General features: G+C 45.1%; 2 protein-coding genes across 2 annotated transcripts in view; one reads left to right on the top strand and one right to left on the bottom strand.

Annotated features, from left to right (window-relative positions):
* Positions 1-9,323, top strand: part of DGKQ (diacylglycerol kinase theta) — a 70,728-nt gene extending 61,405 nt beyond the window's left edge. Inside the window, exon 23 of the mRNA XM_081176235.1 lies at positions 255-9,323. Coding sequence (XP_081032361.1) covers positions 255-353 — 99 coding nt within the window. The 3' untranslated portion in view covers positions 354-9,323. The remainder of the gene's footprint in view (positions 1-254) is intronic.
* Positions 9,324-10,317: 994 nt separating this feature from the next.
* Positions 10,318-19,206, bottom strand: part of SLC49A3 (solute carrier family 49 member 3) — a 29,626-nt gene continuing 20,737 nt past the window's right edge. Inside the window, exons 4-10 of the mRNA XM_081176653.1 lie at positions 19,129-19,205; positions 18,895-19,032; positions 17,832-17,948; positions 15,750-15,902; positions 15,466-15,623; positions 12,464-12,576; positions 10,318-10,996 (exon numbers count right to left, since the gene is read on the bottom strand). Coding sequence (XP_081032779.1) covers positions 10,842-10,996; positions 12,464-12,576; positions 15,466-15,623; positions 15,750-15,902; positions 17,832-17,948; positions 18,895-19,032; positions 19,129-19,205 — 911 coding nt within the window. The 3' untranslated portion in view covers positions 10,318-10,841. The remainder of the gene's footprint in view (positions 10,997-12,463; positions 12,577-15,465; positions 15,624-15,749; positions 15,903-17,831; positions 17,949-18,894; positions 19,033-19,128; position 19,206) is intronic.

The following is a 19,206-nucleotide window of genomic DNA, read 5'->3' as shown; positions in this document are numbered from 1 at the left end:
TATGGGGGTGTTTTCTTAGCATGTACGCTCTGAAATGTTGAAAGAGTCCATGTCAATTAAACGCCCACCTTTAAATCTCAACTCTAGTCTACTCTAGCAGCCTTTTGTTACGTATTTTACCAATACCTGTAGATGGGAAAGAAGAAAATGGGGTGTAAAGCTGCTTGTTGACATTAAGAAAAAATTCTTTCGAATAAGGATGTATTTCAAGAAAGGTTGTGTTGTGGTGATTGTTTTTAACATATTTCTTACAGGTTCATATGTTAAAGAAATCGAAACAGAAACAGAAAAAATCAGGAAATTTAAAGGACTCAAGATCTGAGAGCATGATGGTCAATGAAGTGGGACGCTGATGGAAAATGATATCCACAGAACAAATGCAGCACACCTACTATAGATGAGATGGATCTGCCTGTTGTAAAACTGTATTTGTACAGTTCCAAGTTAAGAATTGGTTGCACAAGAGCCTGTTGTAATTATATTTCCATGTTTGTTGTACAGTGCCTATCCTGTAGCCGACATGAGATTTTGTTTATGCATCTCATGTTGGTCGGAGAAGTTCGCATTAGGTAGCCTTTCCATAAACCATTAACCAGTTTTTGCTTCATGCCCGTAGCCAATAGAGCAGAGATCCCATTATGCCGTGCTCTTTATATACTACGTTTTCCTCGCCTTATTCTCCCTGGGAGTCACTTATTTTTATAAAATAAGTTTTTAACCCTTAAAAAAACACCTCAAACCTACTTAAAGAGTTTTAAAGCTACCCCGGCGTTCCCCAAGAGGGAAACATGGTGAAGGGATAAAATTTTCACTTTTGTGATGTTGCTGATTACTTGTGCAATAATGCTTTAAGTAGGATTGGGAGCAAATGGATATCATTCCAGTGGCACAATCCCGTTTTCCGCTGCACTAGGTGTGCTGCCAGCATGCCAAGGTTCACTACAACGTTCCTGGCAGATTCCAGTTAAAGGAGGCTCTTCCAAACTGCATATAAAAGAGATCCAGCAGCTCCTTCCCAAGTCTGCAAAGCACAAATTACTCAACACTCCCTTGATTGGAAAGATGCACTCAGCAGAGAGCTGGCAGGCTTGGCTGAATGCAATGGGGATCACCTCCCGCATGCATAGCTCTGTATGGATTGTGCCTCGGATATTTAGCTACTTTTTTTATTTGCCTGCATGAACACTTCCACACTACTCAATGGCTGTACATGTAATGGTAAACAACGTCTTATCATCCAGACCAGGGATGGTGGTTCTCAGTTTCAAACCTAGCCAGCTGCAAACCACGATTCTGCTTGTTATATGAACCAGTTTTGTTTTAAGCCACAATCCCTTGTCCAGAAAGGCAAGACTGGCTGACATTCAGGAAAAGGAAAACTAAACTCTGGTGAAGTTCTTCTTCTGGTGTTTTGGGAGAAGAGGAAGCACAATAACTCTTGTGGCTCCTTCCTACATGTATGCATAGTGGTAAACAATGGCCTAATGTGTGAACATGGCCAGTGAACCCTAAAAACCTAATATAATTTTATCTATTTTTATACTGCACAATCTTTTTCTATACACTACAAGCTTCTGGTTTTCTCCATTTCTCTCTCTCTCTCTCTCTCTCTCTCTCTCTCTCTGTGTGTGTGTGTGTGTATGTTTCTTTTTTATAGTTCAGGTCCCTATATTGAGATTTTTCTTACTTCATTCCCTAAATTCTAATTTCATTCCCTAAATTATTATTCTAATTTCGTTCCCTAAATTATTTTAACATGCAAAGAGACTATGAATGGCAAACCAATAATCAGTAAATATGGCACAATTTAGTAAACAAATCAGCATTCATTTATGTTAGGTATTGATACACTAAGTTGAAATATGCCTTAGTTTCTTCTCTATTGATGAACTGGTCTACATGTTTGTTTGTCTTTAAAGTGTGTCTTATGTGACTAGATCTAGATGTGGCTGTACTGATTGTGCAGATAAAAATGCTACATAGAAAGGTCCTTGCTTATAACTAGGGAATCATTCCCTGCTCTATAAATATATTAACCATACAAGGAAAAGTTAATGCAGACTCTGCTCAGACATAAGGCTAAGCTATGGTTTGTGGTTACGTGAACAAGCTCCATCAAGTCTCAGACTTGCACTCTCCCCCACTTCCTTCTCCAGTATTATCATGAGGAGATTAGAAGCTTCTACTTCAGTTTTGATTAATTGTAACTTCTTGTTATATCTGAACCTGGACAAACTATGGTTTATGAGTTATGAAGCTGGCATGTTTCAGTAAACCGTAGTTGAAATTGACCACCGTTTAGAGCTTAGGCATGATGTGAAACTAGTTAATCCAAAATGGAAGTAAAGGCTTCCGATCTTCTCACAACTATGCTACACTTCATTCCTGTAATGATAAAAACATCATTTATCATTTCAGGGATCAGCCACTGCATGGATACGAGGAGATAAATCATAGTTTTTCATTGTGTCCAAATGAAGATAGTATCTTTCTGTGGATGCTAATCGCAGAAGGAAGATTAAGCAAGATAGCTGGTGACTTTAGCATTGTTTCTGATAATACCAATACAAGCTGTATTTAATTATGGAGAGAATATCATTACTCCTGAATGCAGAAGCAGTAGCAGTACCCTCAAACAGGGTCAAAATCCTATAGATGCAACATTGCGTCTTTCGGATGCTTTTGCAACAAATATTCTTAGGCTGCCTTTGTCCATCTGGAAGCAACCTGAGAGGGCTGTGGTAGCCGCAGTACTGCACTCGTCATCTATTCTAATACCCCATTTCGTATGTAGTTAATGAGAACATATCAAGCTTTTGTGCACAACTATGGCTTTTTTGAAAACGGTGGCATGCACAGCATCAGAAAAGCAGTAAAAGTGAGCAACTCCTTTCCCGCTCCACCAGGCATTCATGCCTGGGACACTTTGCAACCTAAAGGAACTGCAAGTTGCTCTGGTTTGCAGCAGGTATTCCCGGGAGCAGCAGTCTCATTGCATGCGTAATTGCTGCAGAACAACTCTTCCTACACAACAGGAATGTCTGCTGGAGCACTGTCACTTTGACGCGGCAGTCACCGCTGCAAGAGTCTCCTGGGAGAAGGGTGGCGTCGGGACTGGACCCACCCAGCGAGACTCCACGCATTGCCAGTGCTTTATCTGCACAAAGCTTCCAGTGTTGCTTGTGGGTCCATTTCTGATTTGCACTATGTTTACACAAAGGCTCTCTTCATGCACTGTGCGCCGCACAGCAAAAACAAAACAAAACACTGTGGCTTCTTTGTTACATGCTATTTGTCTTCCAGATTGTTAGAGCACGTTGTAGTTTAAACGTACTTCCACACCGACCAGAGTTCAGCTGGGGAATGCTGCATATTTTGTAGACCTTCTTGTAACATTGGCAAGTGCTTTCCTTGCAAAAACTCTGAGCTTTGATACACAGATGAATGTGAATAGACATTTAAGACCTTTTCATCTTGTTCAATCCTTCTAGGTATAAAATATTGTGCAGGTAGAATAGAAGTATTCAAGGGGGCTCATTTTTCTTGAATGGCAACTGCCCCCATGAAATACCGCTTTTAAGACTAAAGGGAGTTTCATTTCGGATGATGCAGTTTGTCATATGGCTGGGGAGAGACCATCAAATTTCATTGAATATGCTCAAAGCCTTGAGCTATCTCACAGTACCTCTTTTGTCACCAAGCTCTGTATTTAGTTATTTATAGTTTCTCCCTGAAAGCATAAACTGTTCCTACCTTGGTTTATCATATTGTTGATTTTCACTGCTCATTAGTGAAATAGCACAGTGCAATATGCTATTTATGAAGAGTGTATGTTTCCCCAAATAAATCCCTTAGATTGTGATATAAATGGCAGTAGCATGCTATGAATTTGTTGGCAGAAAGTAGCTGCAGCAAGTGACTGGTTCTTGTCATGCACAAATATTGTGCAATTTAGTACTGGTTTGCACAGCTGCTTGGCTAGAGTAAAGTTGTGCACTAGGAGAAGTACATCTCCATCACAAAGTCTAAGTCCAACCCAAGAGAGATTACTTTGAAGTCAAGTGGCAGCTTGTTTTGTCTTTGGTCCAACTCAACCCTTCATATGTGAACTATGTGCCCCAGAACAAGCTAAAGTTGGCACACCAAGCAGTACTTGTGCATCTGGTTTTTGTGTTTGGGAACTAGAACTTGTTGTTGGCATTTCAGTTTCTCCACTTCATGTGAACTAAGGAACAATGTCTCATTAGGGGTCTGGGGGAGATGTATTGTGAGACAGCTCATCGGGCACAGCAAAGAGTGCTCTTCCCAGAATGTAATCTTATCCACTGCATTTTTGCTGCATTCCTCACATATATTTAATCCAAGTGACATGTCATCCTAATAATATTGTAATTGAGTAGGTTCACAGGACTATTTCAGCGATAGTTTGTCTGTAAGCCTTTCTCTATTTGTAGACCATGGCTTTTTGGAAGGTAATGGACAGGGATCCAAAGATTAATGATGTTTTTCTAACAACAGCCCATGGAAAATTAATTTTGAAACCAGGGAGATATTTAGGGTCTTTTTGGAGATGGAATGGATTTCCTGCCAGTTTCTATCATTTCTCCTGAAACCATTGAAGCTTCCAATTGTGATGGTGTGATTTGTCATGGGGACCAATTTTTCCTAATAGTAGGCTGCATCACTATTATTTTCATGCCTGTTTCTCACCTGACTCTGGCCTGGAGCAGATGTACCATTAGCTCCCTGCAAAGCATGGGTTGCAGAAACTTGCAGTTCCTCCCTCTTCCTTGCAGGAACTATGGCTTTGCATAACCATGGTTTGTGATGGGGCACAGTAAACACAGAGGTAATCCTGGATTGCAAGCATATTTCAGCTTCTAGTCTACAAGGGAACCATGGCTGGTTTGACACAAATGTAAGGCAACCAAAGTGAACTCCAGGAAGGCAGTGGAGGAAGCGGGGGAGAGTTTTGAGGAGAGAGCACATGCTTCTGATTTGCGAACCATGGTTTGCATGAACCTAGCATTTAATCTGTATTGGAGTCAGGATTGTGGCTAATTAACACATTGTTTTTGTATGTGATGCACAAGTCCACACTCGGGTGTGCAGAAATGTGGAGTTTCTAAAATCAATGTGTGTGTGTACCATTATATACATTATGAAGTAAATGCATGGTCCATCTTTCCAGGACAAAACCCTCCTATTACCACTAGCACAGCTTTTCTCACTGTACAAAGCGCTCATCTTCATGTCCAAGCTTAGGTCAGCATTGACAAAAATGTAGTGCTGTAATCTGTCTTCATGCAAGGATCTTTGAAATCAACTGCATTAGTGATTTCAGCCAATACTCTTTAAAAAAAAAATCAGGACCTGCATCCATTGTTTACATGCTACCTTTGTTTTGCACTTGTAATTGTAAGAGAAATTGCATTATATTTGGTATAGCTTAATACAAAGCCCTTTTTGTACAAGTGCATTTTAGGATTGAGGTCGTGTCTGAAGTACACCACAGGAAATTCAGTTTTGTAATTCCAGTATATTCATTTATGCCTATTTAACTACCCCCTCTCTTCCCCCCCCTCCTGTTGCCCACTCAGAGATTCAGGAGAGGAATAGAGCAGGCTACTAATAAATTAACTGAAAGTTCACTTTTAACCTCAGATATAAACTGCATGTTAAAGATTTGTAAAGTAAAACCCTATACAGACATTCTGTCCGACGGACAGTGTTAGCTTTCAGCGCTTGCATTGGGACCAATGCACAATAGCTCAATGTGTATTGGACTGTAGCACATTGTGCTCTCCAATTTTGTGGTATACAGATCTTGTAGCTTGGGTGTTTGCAGATTGAGCTCTGTCTTTTTGTGACATTGGGGCAGCACACTGGATCTACTGTGCATTGGATCAAATGTGTACAAAGATCCTTTCTCTTCCGGAGCTGAGCAGAACTTTAAGTCATTCCCAAACCTCTTATGTAAATTTAACCCTGTTCAGTTCCATGGGAACAAATTACTGTGACGATTCTGTCTGCCCTTTATCTACAGCCACACTGAGCTGAAGCACTACATCCCAAAATCATGTTATGTTAAAGATCCATAGCCAGATATTCTAACAGTTGTGTAAGATTCAGAGCAGCTAGTCTCCCCCAAATTAAGTCTGCGTGGTGCTAGAGAAGGTTTAGTTATATTATTGCTTGCAATGTTTTCTCACTTGAAATTTGTCCCAAAGCTGCTATGGGTCATGTTGGGGGAAAGCCTTTTGATGCTCCCCCAGGGGAGCTTTGGGAGGTGATTATGAGTGAGGAAACAAAATAGGGATTTAAAAACAACCCAGCCTCATTGCTTAGATCCAGTTCTAGATCACATGCAGCCGCAAAGCCTCTGTCTGTCTGTATTAAGTTAGGGAGGTCTTCCAGCAAAATGTGTAGCTGAAATCCATGTACTTCAGACTGACTAGGTTGTGAATTGGGTTATACTGGAACAGGTGCTGCATTCGTTATGGTTTTAACTTCCTATAGTTCTGCGTTGAATGTAAAGCGAATCTTTGCATTGCTTACAGTAGCATAATTTAATGCAGTTAGGTTAGCAAATTTAATGTTTACAAGATGGTGACTGTTGATTGTAAGCTTCCATATCGATGCACTGCTTCCACTGGAAGGCTTGTCTGTCTACTTGCTTATGACAGTTAATGGTATTAATTGCCTTTCTTGACACAACCTCTTTAAGTAGAACCCTTCAAAAGCTGTGGGCGGTTTTTTGTTTAAAAAAAAAATTCTTTTGAAGACCAGGATGAGAAAAGTTTGTGTTGACACAAATATTGAATTAGAATATTTTTAAGAAGGTTTATATTTTCTGAAGATAATTTATAAGGAAGGTTTTCTATGCAATTATAGTAGCGTTGATGTAAATGATAATTCAGATATTCATTCTGTAAACAACTAAGAACCTATTTTCATGGTTCTGCCCCTTCCCATCAGACTTAATAAAAAGTATGTTTATAGGTCCCTTTAATGCTGCATTTTCTTGTAACATTTCAGTACATGCCAAACTACATACACAAATATGGCTTCCAAGCAGGGAATTTTAATTTCCCATGTAGATGCAATTGTATATGACAAGCACACATGCATATTTCCCTGTGTAAGACACACATGATTGGAAACCCTAATCTGGGACAGTTGAGGTCCAGAGACATACTAAAATACATGTGTGTCGATCACAGTGATTGCATGTGCTAACTGTGTGCATTATTTCCTATATGGAAAGTGAAATTTGGTTTGTATAAAGCTGGTGCTTTTCAGCAGGGAATGCTTTGCGCAGTGTTATGAGGTGGATTGCATGAATCATTTTATGTAAATCATGCTTGGTCCTTCTTGCATATCTACAGTTGAGAGAACTTGGAACAGCTGCTTAGCTTAAAATTTCCATATATGTCTGCACTGAGCTGTGCTCATTCTTCTCAGTCAGTGATTTTCAAACTGGCCCAGCCTGGTAAAAGTTTCAGAGTTGTATAGTACAAATAATGAATGTGCCCTAGAACACCCCATACAGAATTGCACTGCACAATTAATTCTGGCGGGCAAGCTGTCTTTCAGGGGAGCTTGTTCACCATTGTGTATTATCTCACCAAAGAACATCTCTGATCAGCTTGCAAGGAATCTTAGGTTTAACCTCCACAGCACAGTTTGAAGACCACTGCTATGAGTATAATGTGCAAATTCTTCGTGTTTTGTCACCTCTTGATGATCCTGTTTGTTCAATTTTCCAATAATTTGTTTAAACCAGATTGTTCTGATGTGGCCTTGTTAGAATTCATTCACTTTCTACCAATTCTGGCCAAATCTATACAAACAAAGGACAGGCACAATTTTGTGCTTTTGGAGCCCATGACTGCTCTGTTTCCCATAATAGCAACAGTATATATAATGTGTTAGAAATGAGCTGAGAGAAACTTAATTTGGCAAACGTTAAATGCAAAAATTAGTATCCGTTGTAAATCATTTTGCTCATTTCTTTGTAACTAAGGGAAGATGTCTAGATACATTCTTGTTCGTGTTCGATAAAGGCTAAATAGGAACTATAATCTAGTGGAACTGCAAACTTCAGGCCACATCTACACTACAAATACATCAATTTTATTCCAGTGCGGTCGGGTATTTGAAGTCTAGATAATATGCTGTGCACATATGTTTGGTGCTGTGGCTCATCTTGAACTGTAAAACATTTACTCACTTTGGTAGCAGATGCAGTGGTTCTCATACTCTGGAGTTACCCCCTTTTCCTCTTCGGTGATGGGGGGGAAAGTTGCAGGGAGATATTAGGCCCAGCTGTGGGAAAGCGAGACACATTTTTGTCTTGGCAGCAGAGACTGAGCTTTGCAGCCACCCAAACTACCTTTGCTAACCCTGCAAGCTGTAGATAAGAGATCTTCTGGCCGCTGAGCTTCCCTCCTTCCTGCTTCCTCCAATGGAAGACCTGGAGGTTCCGTGTTGTAGGACTTCTCTAATGCTAGCGTTGAATTAATGGCTCAGTCCACAGATCCCACAGTGGGCTGAATACATGTCCTGATGTGTGAGAGGTTGTGTGTGCTCACCAGCCAAAGAGATAGCTTTGAAAGTGCAGTAAGCTTAGAAGTGGGCCTGGGTTTTAAAAAATCAACCTGAGAAACACTGTGTGAGAAAGTTTGAGACCCATTTAAATAAGCTGAGCAAAGTTTAGTAGTGAATAGCTTTAAAAGCACCCCTGATTATGCCACAATGCAAAATTTACCACCTGCAATAGTTTGCCTATTGTGTAGTTCTTGCTCTTTGCAATCTGTGTGCTTAATAATTCACTCAAGAGTAATTGTAAAATTATAACCGTTAGGTGAACCGTTTCTACATTGTGTGCCTAAACAGAAGCTAGAAATGCACATCATATTTGTTTACTTGTTCTTCTGTCTTAAACAGGGTTTTTATTGTGTGCTAGTTTCTAGATGTCTGCCTTGTAAACCCCTTCTTCTTGCCTTTGAATGATCAGTCCTGACACGCAATGACTGTAAAAGAATTATTTATATGGTGTGCTCTTTCTTTTTTATTTAAATATCAGTTTGTCTTCAGAGTATATACTATATTCGTAGAGAGATTCTGTGTATATTTTTGCTACGTATTTGTGTTTGGTTTCATTTTGATTGTATGTATATTTTTGCACTGATTTGAAATTCTGTATCGATTGCTTTGTGAGTATTGACCATCTGATTAGAATTTGTCTGTGACAAATATAACTGCTAATTTCTGTTGAGCCCTGAATAAACTGGCCCTGTTGTGTTTTGTGGCAACAAGAAGGCTTGTGTACACCTTGGGGCACTTCGAGTGTGTAAGAAACTGTTCCAGCTTAGCCCACAAATAACTAGCATCGCTATGTATAAGCAGGTGAATGTGTCTCTGTTCCCTATGGTGTAATAACTTGATAATGCCAGTTTATTTGCCAGGTTGTCTGTAAGGGAGACTTTGCACATCTCTCTCACCCATTCTGTACCCCCCCGTGCTGGTCCTGGGGGCTACCGAGAGGCAAGGTCCGAGTCCAGTCCGAGTTCAAGGGTGCGGTGTGGAGGCTGTCCGTCAAAGCTGTAGCTGGGTCCAAGGCAGGGAGTCAGGTGAGGTCAGGAACTCTGGGAGAAGAGCAGGACAGGGTGCAGGCAGGAACAGGCTACCAACAACGTTGCTCCCGCAACCTGGGACTGGGGCTGGGCGGCTTTTATCTTCCCCGAGGCATAGGGCGGCCCCAATCCTCTGGTGAGTCGCCTCTCCTGGCCTGGAGGCGAGCACTCCTCCTGCGGGAACTTAGTTCCCTCCGCCTCTCTGCCCTGAGCCTCTGCAGCTCAGGAGATGCTGGAGGGTTACCAGACCCAGAGACAACCTCAGCTTCTCCTGACGGGGCTGAGAGTGGAGCACCTGCAGGCAATGGGTCCTCCATCACCTCAGGGGCCAGAGCAGGCTCAGCTGATGCCTGCACCTGAGGATCCAGCACAGGTGAGGACCCTTCAGGCTCAGGCCCAGCCCGGCTCAGCTGGTTCTGAAGGCGGGGGATCCTGTGCAGGCTGGGATTCCTCAGGTTCAGCCTCTGAGTCCGAATACCAGGCCATCACACACACCCTAAAAAAATAAACACTACAAAGTTACTAAGCACATTCAGCCTTCATAGGGTGGGGGGATCCCCCCTTGCGTTTCTCCCCTAAAGATTTTGCATCCTTTTGCAGATTTCTCCAGTCTGCTGGTACTTCCTTCTTGTGCATGGTTGATGCTTTCTTTGTTACATAAGCAATGCCACTCGCAGCCTCACCGTCAGAAACATAATTTATTTAATTTAAACATTTATAGATCACTTTTCAAACAAAGTTTCATCAAAAGGAAATATGCCGTTGCCCAACAATGGGAGATACTGAAAATGAATCGTTACAGAACATTTGCATTCCCATCTTTTTTCACAGAATTCAGGTTGGTATAAATATGCTTATTCCATTGAATTGCCCTTGGAGTGTAACACACTGGAAGAATCAAAATAGCCACTCTTAGTGAGTCTCAGACACTTACACATTTCAGCACCATCACTAAGGATTAAATTGTCTTTGAATGGGGGTAGACTCTTCTTGCATTCTGTCTTGAAAAAGACACTCTCCAACTGCTGCAGGGAATTTGGGCTGTACTTGTGAGAAGCTTCCTGTTAAGATAACCATCATCTTTTGCTCCAGTCAGTTCCCAAAGACTTGTAACTTACTGTGCAGCTGTGGCACTTGGGGTCTCAAAAGTCTTAAAGTTTTCTTGAGGCACTTGGGTTAGTCCAGATTTCAGCTAGAAGCAGTTCATTTTTCTGCTGTTACTGCAACATCCTCTTCTGATTTGTTGACGGAGAAGTCGTGAGATACTTCTGCAAAGATCCTCCTGTAATTAGTGTGAAAGGCAGCCACAAAGAAACATGCTGCCAGACTGCAGATTCCAGCCATCATTAGGGTTGAAGCTGTGATAAGAAAGAGAGGATATTTCTACACATGTATTGAGAATGAAACCCAGCAGCTTAAAAATATATGAGAATTACAAGATCAGTTTAGGAACTCCAGCTGCAATCCTTAGCCCACTTACCTGGGAGTAACTGCTAGGATTGCACAGTAAGTTAGGTCAGCATCAGTAACTATAGACCAGCTACCCAAACTTATTCGTTAATTTCTGTTCATATTGAAAATTCAATCTTAAATCTACTAGAATGTATGACCAACTAAAATCAGCCAATATGCACTTTGAAGAAAGGACCCCTGGAAGATCTGAGTCCAGTCAAATTTGACTATGGGGCATGGTGCTCATCTCTGCTTTCAGGCCGAGGGAGGCGGCATTTGTCCACGGACAGCTTTTCCGGGTCCTGAGCCAGAGTGCATGGAAACACCGTTTACCTTCCCGCCGCAGTGGTGCCTATTTATCTACTTGCACTGGCATGCTTTTGAACTGGGTTGGCAGGAGCTGGGACAGAGCAACGGGAGCTCACTCCATCACAGTGATTCAAACCGCCGACCTTCCAATCAGCAGGCCCAAGAGGCTCTGTGGTTCAGACCACAGCACCACCCGCGTCCCTGTATGTGATGGAGAATGCAGTCTCTGAGTGCTGCGAGACAAAATCCCAGTTGCTGCTATGCAGAGACGAAAAGAGAGGAGGGCCTCAAAATACATATAAGACCTTAAGAGCAACTAAAATAACTGCATCTCAAAAATCACACAGTTTAAACCCAGGGTGGGGAACCCTCTTCGGTCTGAGACCTTGTTGACAATCTGGTGGGTGAGTGACAAGTGTGAATTTACTCTTGTGCAGTTGGCGCACAAACTCTCCTTACCATCTGGGCAGGAAAGACATTATCAGAGTTCACGGTCACATTTTTGCCAGGCAAAAGCAAGTATAGTGAAGCAGGGCTGCTGGGGTATGTGTCCAGGGGCGAGTCTTGAGGGCCGGATAGAGAGGCCCTTGACTGGAGGTTCCTCCAGCCTAAGAAGCTGGGGGACTCCTTATTTGCAGAACCTCAGTACAGTGGTACCTTGGGTTACAGACACTTCAGGTTGCAGACTCTGCTAACTCAGAAATAGTGCTTCAGGTTAAGAACTTTGCTTCAGGATGAGAACAGAAACCGTGCAGTGGCGGCGCAGCAGCAGCAGGAGGCCCCATTAGCTAAAGTGGTGCTTCAGGTTAAGAACAGTTTCAGGTTAAGAACGGACCTCCGGAACGAATTAAGTACTTAACCTGTACCCACACCAAGGCAGGGAAGGGAGCAGGTCAGGGAAAGAGACCTCTACTGCCATTGCTGTGCCTCAACCAACTGCCTCCCTGCCCCCTTGCAGCTGATATTCACCCCTGAAGGAAACCTCCATAGGTGTGTGTGTATGTATGTGAGAAGAGAGAGGATATATTTATAATACATAAAATAAACACATAACAAAAACTTACTTGACCAGTCTAGTGCTTTGCCGATGGCTGAGGTGCAAGTAGAAAATGGGGCATCTTTCTTTTCCACAGCCAGGCTTTGCAGCAAAAGCATTAACACAACACCTAGAAGTTGGCTGTGGAAACAAAAACAGTCCATCATGCAGGTCTCCTTTTCATGGTTATGTCACACCCACACCCCATGTCCAAGTCTGGCTCTTTTTTGTGTGCACGGGGGAGGGGGGAATATATTGTCTGTAACAGTCAAGATTCACTTTTATGTCTAGAGCAGACATTTTGGGTGGTACTCCGTGCTAGTCCTGCGCAGACTAGACCCGCTGAAGGGAATCTGTGTGACTTAGAATCATAGGGTGGTAGTGTTGGGAGGGTCCCACGGGTCATCTAGTCCAACCCCCTGATATGCAGAAATAAAGGGAAGAGAGGAGTTCAAAACCATTCCCGCTTCTTCGAGAGAAGGGGCAACACCAGAGGATTCAAGAATGCTCCGCTTCGATGTTCTGTTTCTGCAGTCTGAAAAGCCTTGAAATGATTAGAAGCTTAAACTTTGGTTCGAGCGGCTGATTCCCCCATGTATGGAGAGCCCTATTTTAAAAAAATGAGTTAAATAAGCTCAGCTCTGGGGAGGATTTGGCTGAATTGCCACCGTCTGTGTATAGTGGTACCTCGGTTTTCGAACGTAATCCGTTCCAGAAGACTGTTTGACTTCTGAAACGTTTGAAAACCGAAGCATGCATTTCTGGAAGCATTTAAGTCCGGAAAACTCAATACGAAAGCCGCATGGCATGTTTGGCTTCCAAAAAGTTCCCAAAACCAAAGCAGTTACTTCCTGGTTTTCGGCGTTCGAAAGCCGAAACGTTCAGCTTCCGACACGATCAAAAACCGAGCTGCCACTGTACTTTGAGTAGATGCCCCATCAAGTCTTGGTAGGAGATATGCCAGCCAGCCAGATACAACCGTACTGTGGCGATTCTCCTCCCCACCCAGCGTCCTCTACTATTTCTCAGTCCAGTGATGGCCCTACAGGAAAGCTGTCTGAAGCTTTCCCTTCACATCCTGTACTTGCCATGTGGTTCCCCTTGCCCATATATGGGGAATTGCATCACAGGAAATGCCACTGCAAACTTGCCAGCTGTGCAAAGGAGCAGGTGCTGAAGACGTTAGGAAATCCGGCTGCCTCTGAAGGAGCCAATGCTAATTCAGCCTCCTGCGGAAAAGGAGCTTTCCCTGCCGCCTTCCCAAGTGCTACCTAACCAGTCTGTTTTCTTGAAACCTGCATTACTTGAATGAGGTCGTGTGTTGTAGTGTTATCTGTGCATTGAAACCACTGGAAGCCCAGCACCCTGTTGATACAGCCCTGCCGCTCAGGAAAAGGTGTCTCAATGGCACAGAATCGCCAATACCTGCATGTGCATGAAGTCCCTCTCACAATAAGCCCATATAGCATAGAATCATGGAGGGAAACCTGGAGGAAACAATGCACAAGGCATGGTCTGCAATGCAGGATGCAACTGCAGCATCCCTGAAAGATGGCTATCTGGCCTCTGCAGCGAAGGTGAGTCTCTCACCTCTTAAGGCAGCCAGTTCCACTGTTAGAACGTTTCTCCTTAATGTTTAGCCAGAATCGGTCTCCTTGCAATTTCCACCTACTGGTTCTGGTCCTGCCTCTGGAGCAACAGAGATGGAGTCTGCTCCACCTTCGGCCTGAAAAGACCTTCAGAGATCTGAAGACTGGCCACGTCTTCCCTGACTTGGAAGTAATTAGTGATGCTCAGGGTCGGGGAACCTTTTGCAGAACGGGGACCAAATTGTCATCTGGGCAGCCACCTGGGGGAGCACATGCCAGAGGCAAGAGTAGGTGGAACAAGGAATTGTACCGTTGGCTAATTTCTACACACACACATCCTTTTTTCAGGCAACCAAGAGGTATTATGAGAGTTCAGAGGCACATTTCAGCCAGGCATAAACCCTCAAACGTAGGACTGAAGAGAGTGTGATGTCATGGAATGGCTGGATGCAGACGAGCGGTGGGAGACCCCAACTGGGGAACCCCCAGGGGAAGAAGGTTCAGAGCCAGGGGAGTGGTGGTGCAATGACAACGAGCGGTCAGAGGGAGCAGACTGGGAGAAGGTGGTGTCGGAAGAGGCAGCAGGGTTTAGTGAGCAGGAAGAGGCTGTGGCAGAGAGCAGTTCAGAATCAGAGGCAGGAGAGGAGCGGGGCCAGGAGACACGAGATGAGGCAGGCTGCTGAAGAAGCCAGGGAGCCTCCCCCTCCTGCTGCAGCCAGCTCCCTCCCCCTGGTCTCCCAGTACATGGAGAGGAATGAAGAGGGCGGAGCAAAGAGAGACAAGGCAGAGCTTTAGGAAGCAGGGGAGGAGCCTTAGAGAGTGGTGGGAAGGCGGAGCTGCCTCATTGGGGCAAGACTACTGGGAAGAGTTGCTGTGACCACTAGGCCTGCGTTGTTTTGGTTTCTGTGAATAAAGAGTTCACTGACACTGGGTGTTTTATTGCTGACCTGCCCAATTCCAGCTCCTGGCAGTGGCCTGGGGAGAATCCCATGGGCCACACAAGAGAGACCTGTACAGCTGCAACTGATGCCTGGGTCTGAATTTTCCCTTCCCTGCTCCAGTTCTTCTTTAACCTTGGCCTGGCAAGCTTTTGGAAAGAATCTGTATATTACCACTACAACTACGCAGCGCATAGTACAGAAGAAATCGGGTGTCCTGATTCTGCTCCTTAAAAGGTAAAAGTACCCCTGCCCGTACGGGCCAGTCGTGTCCGACTCTAGGGTTGTGCGCCCATCTCACTTAAGAGGCCGGGGGCCAGCGCTGTCCGGAGACACTTCCGTTTCGTGGCCAGCGTGACGAAGCTGCTCTGGCGAGCCAGCACCAGCGCAGCACACGGAAACGCCGTTTACCTTCCCGCTATAAGCGGTACCTATTTATCTACTTGCACTTAGGGGTGCTTTCGAACTGCTAGGTGGGCAGGAGCTGGGACTCTGCTACTTACCTGATCACAAAAATCAGCCCTGACGAGGATCCTTCCCCCACGGGATAAGAACATTCGACCGCTAGTTCCATGGCGACAGGATAGATAGCAAATCCAAAGAACCCGAAGAGTGAGCTGATGGTTGCCAAAGCATAGGTCTGGTTTCTCAGCTGAGACACCTGCATGAAGAGAGTCTAAATTGAGTACCGACAAGGCTGCAGAGCTGACTTTCAGCACATCAGCTCCATCGTGGGGTGTGCCTCCAATAATGTCAATTTAAGAGACCTAGCGTTAATGGCATTTACCACTGCAAATCCAATGCTAGCCAGCGCAGCTAGACAGAGAAAGACCTTGGTAGCTTCTGTGAATTTCTTTGTCCGGTCAACGTACAGCCCGAGGCAGAAGGCCCCGATGAGTCCGGACACAATGAACAAGGCGCCGCTCAGACCTGCAAAGAACTGTAAATGAGGGATTGATTAGATGATATGGCAGACTCCAGCGAAGAGCAAACCCATTGAAACCAGGGAGTGGAGTTGGAGAAAGTAGATCCACAACTGCAAGGACTTCCACAACTGTGCAAGGACTTCCACTCCCATCCTGCTCCTCCCCCCAAACCCTTCCCAAACCTTCTCCAGAACGTTGAGGAGCCCCAAAAGCAGATAGAGGAGATGCACATAGTGGAGAGGAGAAGGCAAGGAAAAGCCATCGCGCAGCCAAAAGACCTTGCACTAGCAGATCCACTTTGTTGGGAGACCCATAGCAGTGCCCATAGATTTCAATGAGCCTACTTTGATGGTGATTTAGTTGGCGTCAACCCAACAATTATGGCTCCTAAGAATAAGGTGCAGCATATTTCCCTCGCCCCACCCTGTCTTCCTTCACTGGAAAGCAATCAAGAGTCTTCTGATCTGGTTGTTAATTATATCATACCAGACAAGATGGCGCTACACAGGGTCTCTGTAATGAAGGGATCCAAATTGCTTCATTTTAAAGCACAGAAAATAAAGCTACATTTTTATTTGCTTGATATTTATCCAACTAACATTAGTTTTAGTTGTATTTTTTCAAAGAAGCTGAATTACCAATATTTGTAATGATAGCATACTGAAGGCTAGAAATGAAGGCAATCCCCCCCCGAACTCACAGTACCAGGCAGATCCTGTATTTATTTGAACCAAAGGATCTCCCCGGATCACTTATTACATTTTGTCCATTTACTTAGTACAGTGTTTCCCAACCGGTGTTCCGCGGCACACTAGTGTGCCGTGAGACACCGGCTGGTGTGCCGTGGGAGGGAGGCGGGCGAGAGGCGGCGGCGAGAGGCGGCGGCGGCGAGGATCCGCGTCGAGCCGGGGGCGGCTCCGCGGTGGTCGTGCCGAGCGGCGGGGCAGCGCGCGCAAAAGGGAGGAGCGCGAGACAGCGGAGGAGGAGGAGGCCGGCATGTCCGGGCAGCAGCAGCAACAGCAGCAGCAGCAACTCCCGGCGACGGCTCCTCCTCCGCCCGCTATCGCAGCCGCCGCCGCCTCAGCTGCCGCCGCCGCCTCAGCTGCCCTCGCTCTGCTGCCTCCTCCCACCCCGGCAAGGGGGAGGGGAAAAACGTTCACTTTTGTGCGTCCCTCCCGGCGTGACGCTGCGCGCTGACGTCACGGGGCGGGGCTTTAATGGTGGTGTGCCGCGAGATTTTTTTCCGGTAAGCAGGTGTGCCGTTGCCCAAAAACGTTTGGGAAACACTGACTTAGTACTTTTGTCCATTTACTGTATTTATTTTTCCCAATTTGAACTAGAAAATGGTGCTTATCTTGAGTCAAAATGAGAGTACCCCTAAGCATGTTTTTTTTTTTTTTAGAAAAAAAAGCACTGGGTGAAATATTCCTGCATTGCAGGGGGTTGGACTAGATGACCCCCCGGGGTCCCTTCCAACTCTACAAAGCTGTGATTCTGTGAACCCAATGTTCACTCCCTGGCATCTCCAGGAATGGCTGGGAATGTCCTCTGCCTGAAACCTGGACAGCAGTTACCAGTCAGTGTGCAGACAATGCAGAGCTAATCTGGCTTGGTCTAAGGCAGAGTCTTCTATTCCTATTGTGGAAGGACTACAGTTCAGTGGGACAACATCTGCTTAACATGCTTAACATCCAGGTTCAATGGCTGGAGTATCCAGGTCGGGGAGGCAGCGCTGGTGAAAACCTCCCTGCAGAGTTTCACAAAAAAACGCCCCACCCCAGCCGCCGGGTCTCTGCACATCTCCCCGCTTCTCCCTGTGATAGGCTGAAGCTGAATTCCTGCAGTCCCCTCCCAGATTGTTTTCTCGATCTCCCGTCTCCACCTGCCCTCCCTTGAGCTTGCAAGACAACAAAAAGCCACAGATGAAATCTGGAGCAACCTACATTTGAATATCCATTGACACACAGGATCTGTTCCAACAGAGCACTGAAGCAGGTGAATATTGCTATCCCTGTCGCGAAGGAAAGGGCCAGGATGATGTAAGATGTATTTCGCAGGAGCTAAAAACGGAAGACAAGGCACGAGTTGTCAGGGGGGGAAACAGCAGATCGTTCACCAGCAAGCTGGTATACACATTTATAGAGTCTGCTAAAACTTGCAACCTGTTTTCCAGTGTAACTGACAGGTCTGCTGGAAACCTTAGACTTTTGTCAAACGAGAGATACGTTCAGATAGCTTGGGATAGAGACTGGGTAGGCAAACTAAGGCCCGGGGACTGGATCCGGCCGAATCGCCTTCTAAATCTGACCCACAGACGGTCCGGGAATCAGTGTGTTTTTACATGAGTAGAATGTGTCCTTTTATTTAAAATGCGTCTCTGGGTTATTTGTGGGGCATAGGAATTTGTTGATTCCCCACAAAAATATAGTCTGGCCCCCACAAGGTCTGAGGGACAGTGGACCGGCCCCCTGCTGATGGATGGGGGCGGGCATAGGCATAGCCAGAATTTTTGTTAGGGTGCAGAACCTCAGATTTGTACAGTCATACCTCGGGTTGAATATGCTTCGGGATGAGAGAGTTCAAGTTGCGCTCTGCGGCAACCCGGAAGTAACGGAGCGCGTTACGTCCGGGTTTCACCGCTTGCGCGTGCACAGACGCTCAAACTGACGTCACGCGCATGCACAGAAGTGCCAAAACCTGACCTGCGCACGCACAGACGCGCAGACACGGGCTACGTTTGCTTCTAGATGAGAACAGGGCTCCAGAATGGATCCTGTTCGCATTTAGAGGTACCACTGTATTGATTTTTACTTATTTGGGTTACAGCTGCCCCCTTGGCTACGCCCATGAAAGGAAACAAGGTCGGAAGTGGGCCATGGTCAGAAAAAGACTGGGAAACACTGATCTAATATGACACAACAGTTTCTTTCTTTCTGTCCTATAGAGGCACGTAGCATTCGTTGTACCTTTATCTGAGTTAATCATTCTGCTTTGCTTGCAACATACCATCTTCAAGCCCCTGAAGAATGATGGTGAATTGGAGTGGCTAGCGCTTGCTGACGGCGGCGTTGGCGGGACCTTGTCACGAACGCCCAATGTGGCTAAGGCACAGGCGAAGACAGCAGGCGCTGTGTACACTCCAAGCTGTAGAAAGCAGGAGGAGGAGGAAAAATGGCTTAACTCATCTGCCAAGGATATGTAAGCGGTGCAGAATACTAAAATTGATTAGCTTTCATTTACCATTAAAGGGATATCTTTTCCTCCCTGTACAAGCGCAGGTGACAGCAAGTTAGCGATGAGAATGCCCAAGGGATTGGC

This window comes from Podarcis bocagei (genome assembly GCF_964188305.1).
Source record: "Podarcis bocagei genome assembly, chromosome: 17".
NCBI classification, from domain to species: Eukaryota; Metazoa; Chordata; class Lepidosauria; order Squamata; family Lacertidae; genus Podarcis; species Podarcis bocagei.
Note: the sequence above shows the minus strand (reverse complement) of the source record. Positions and strands in the feature narration are given on the sequence as shown.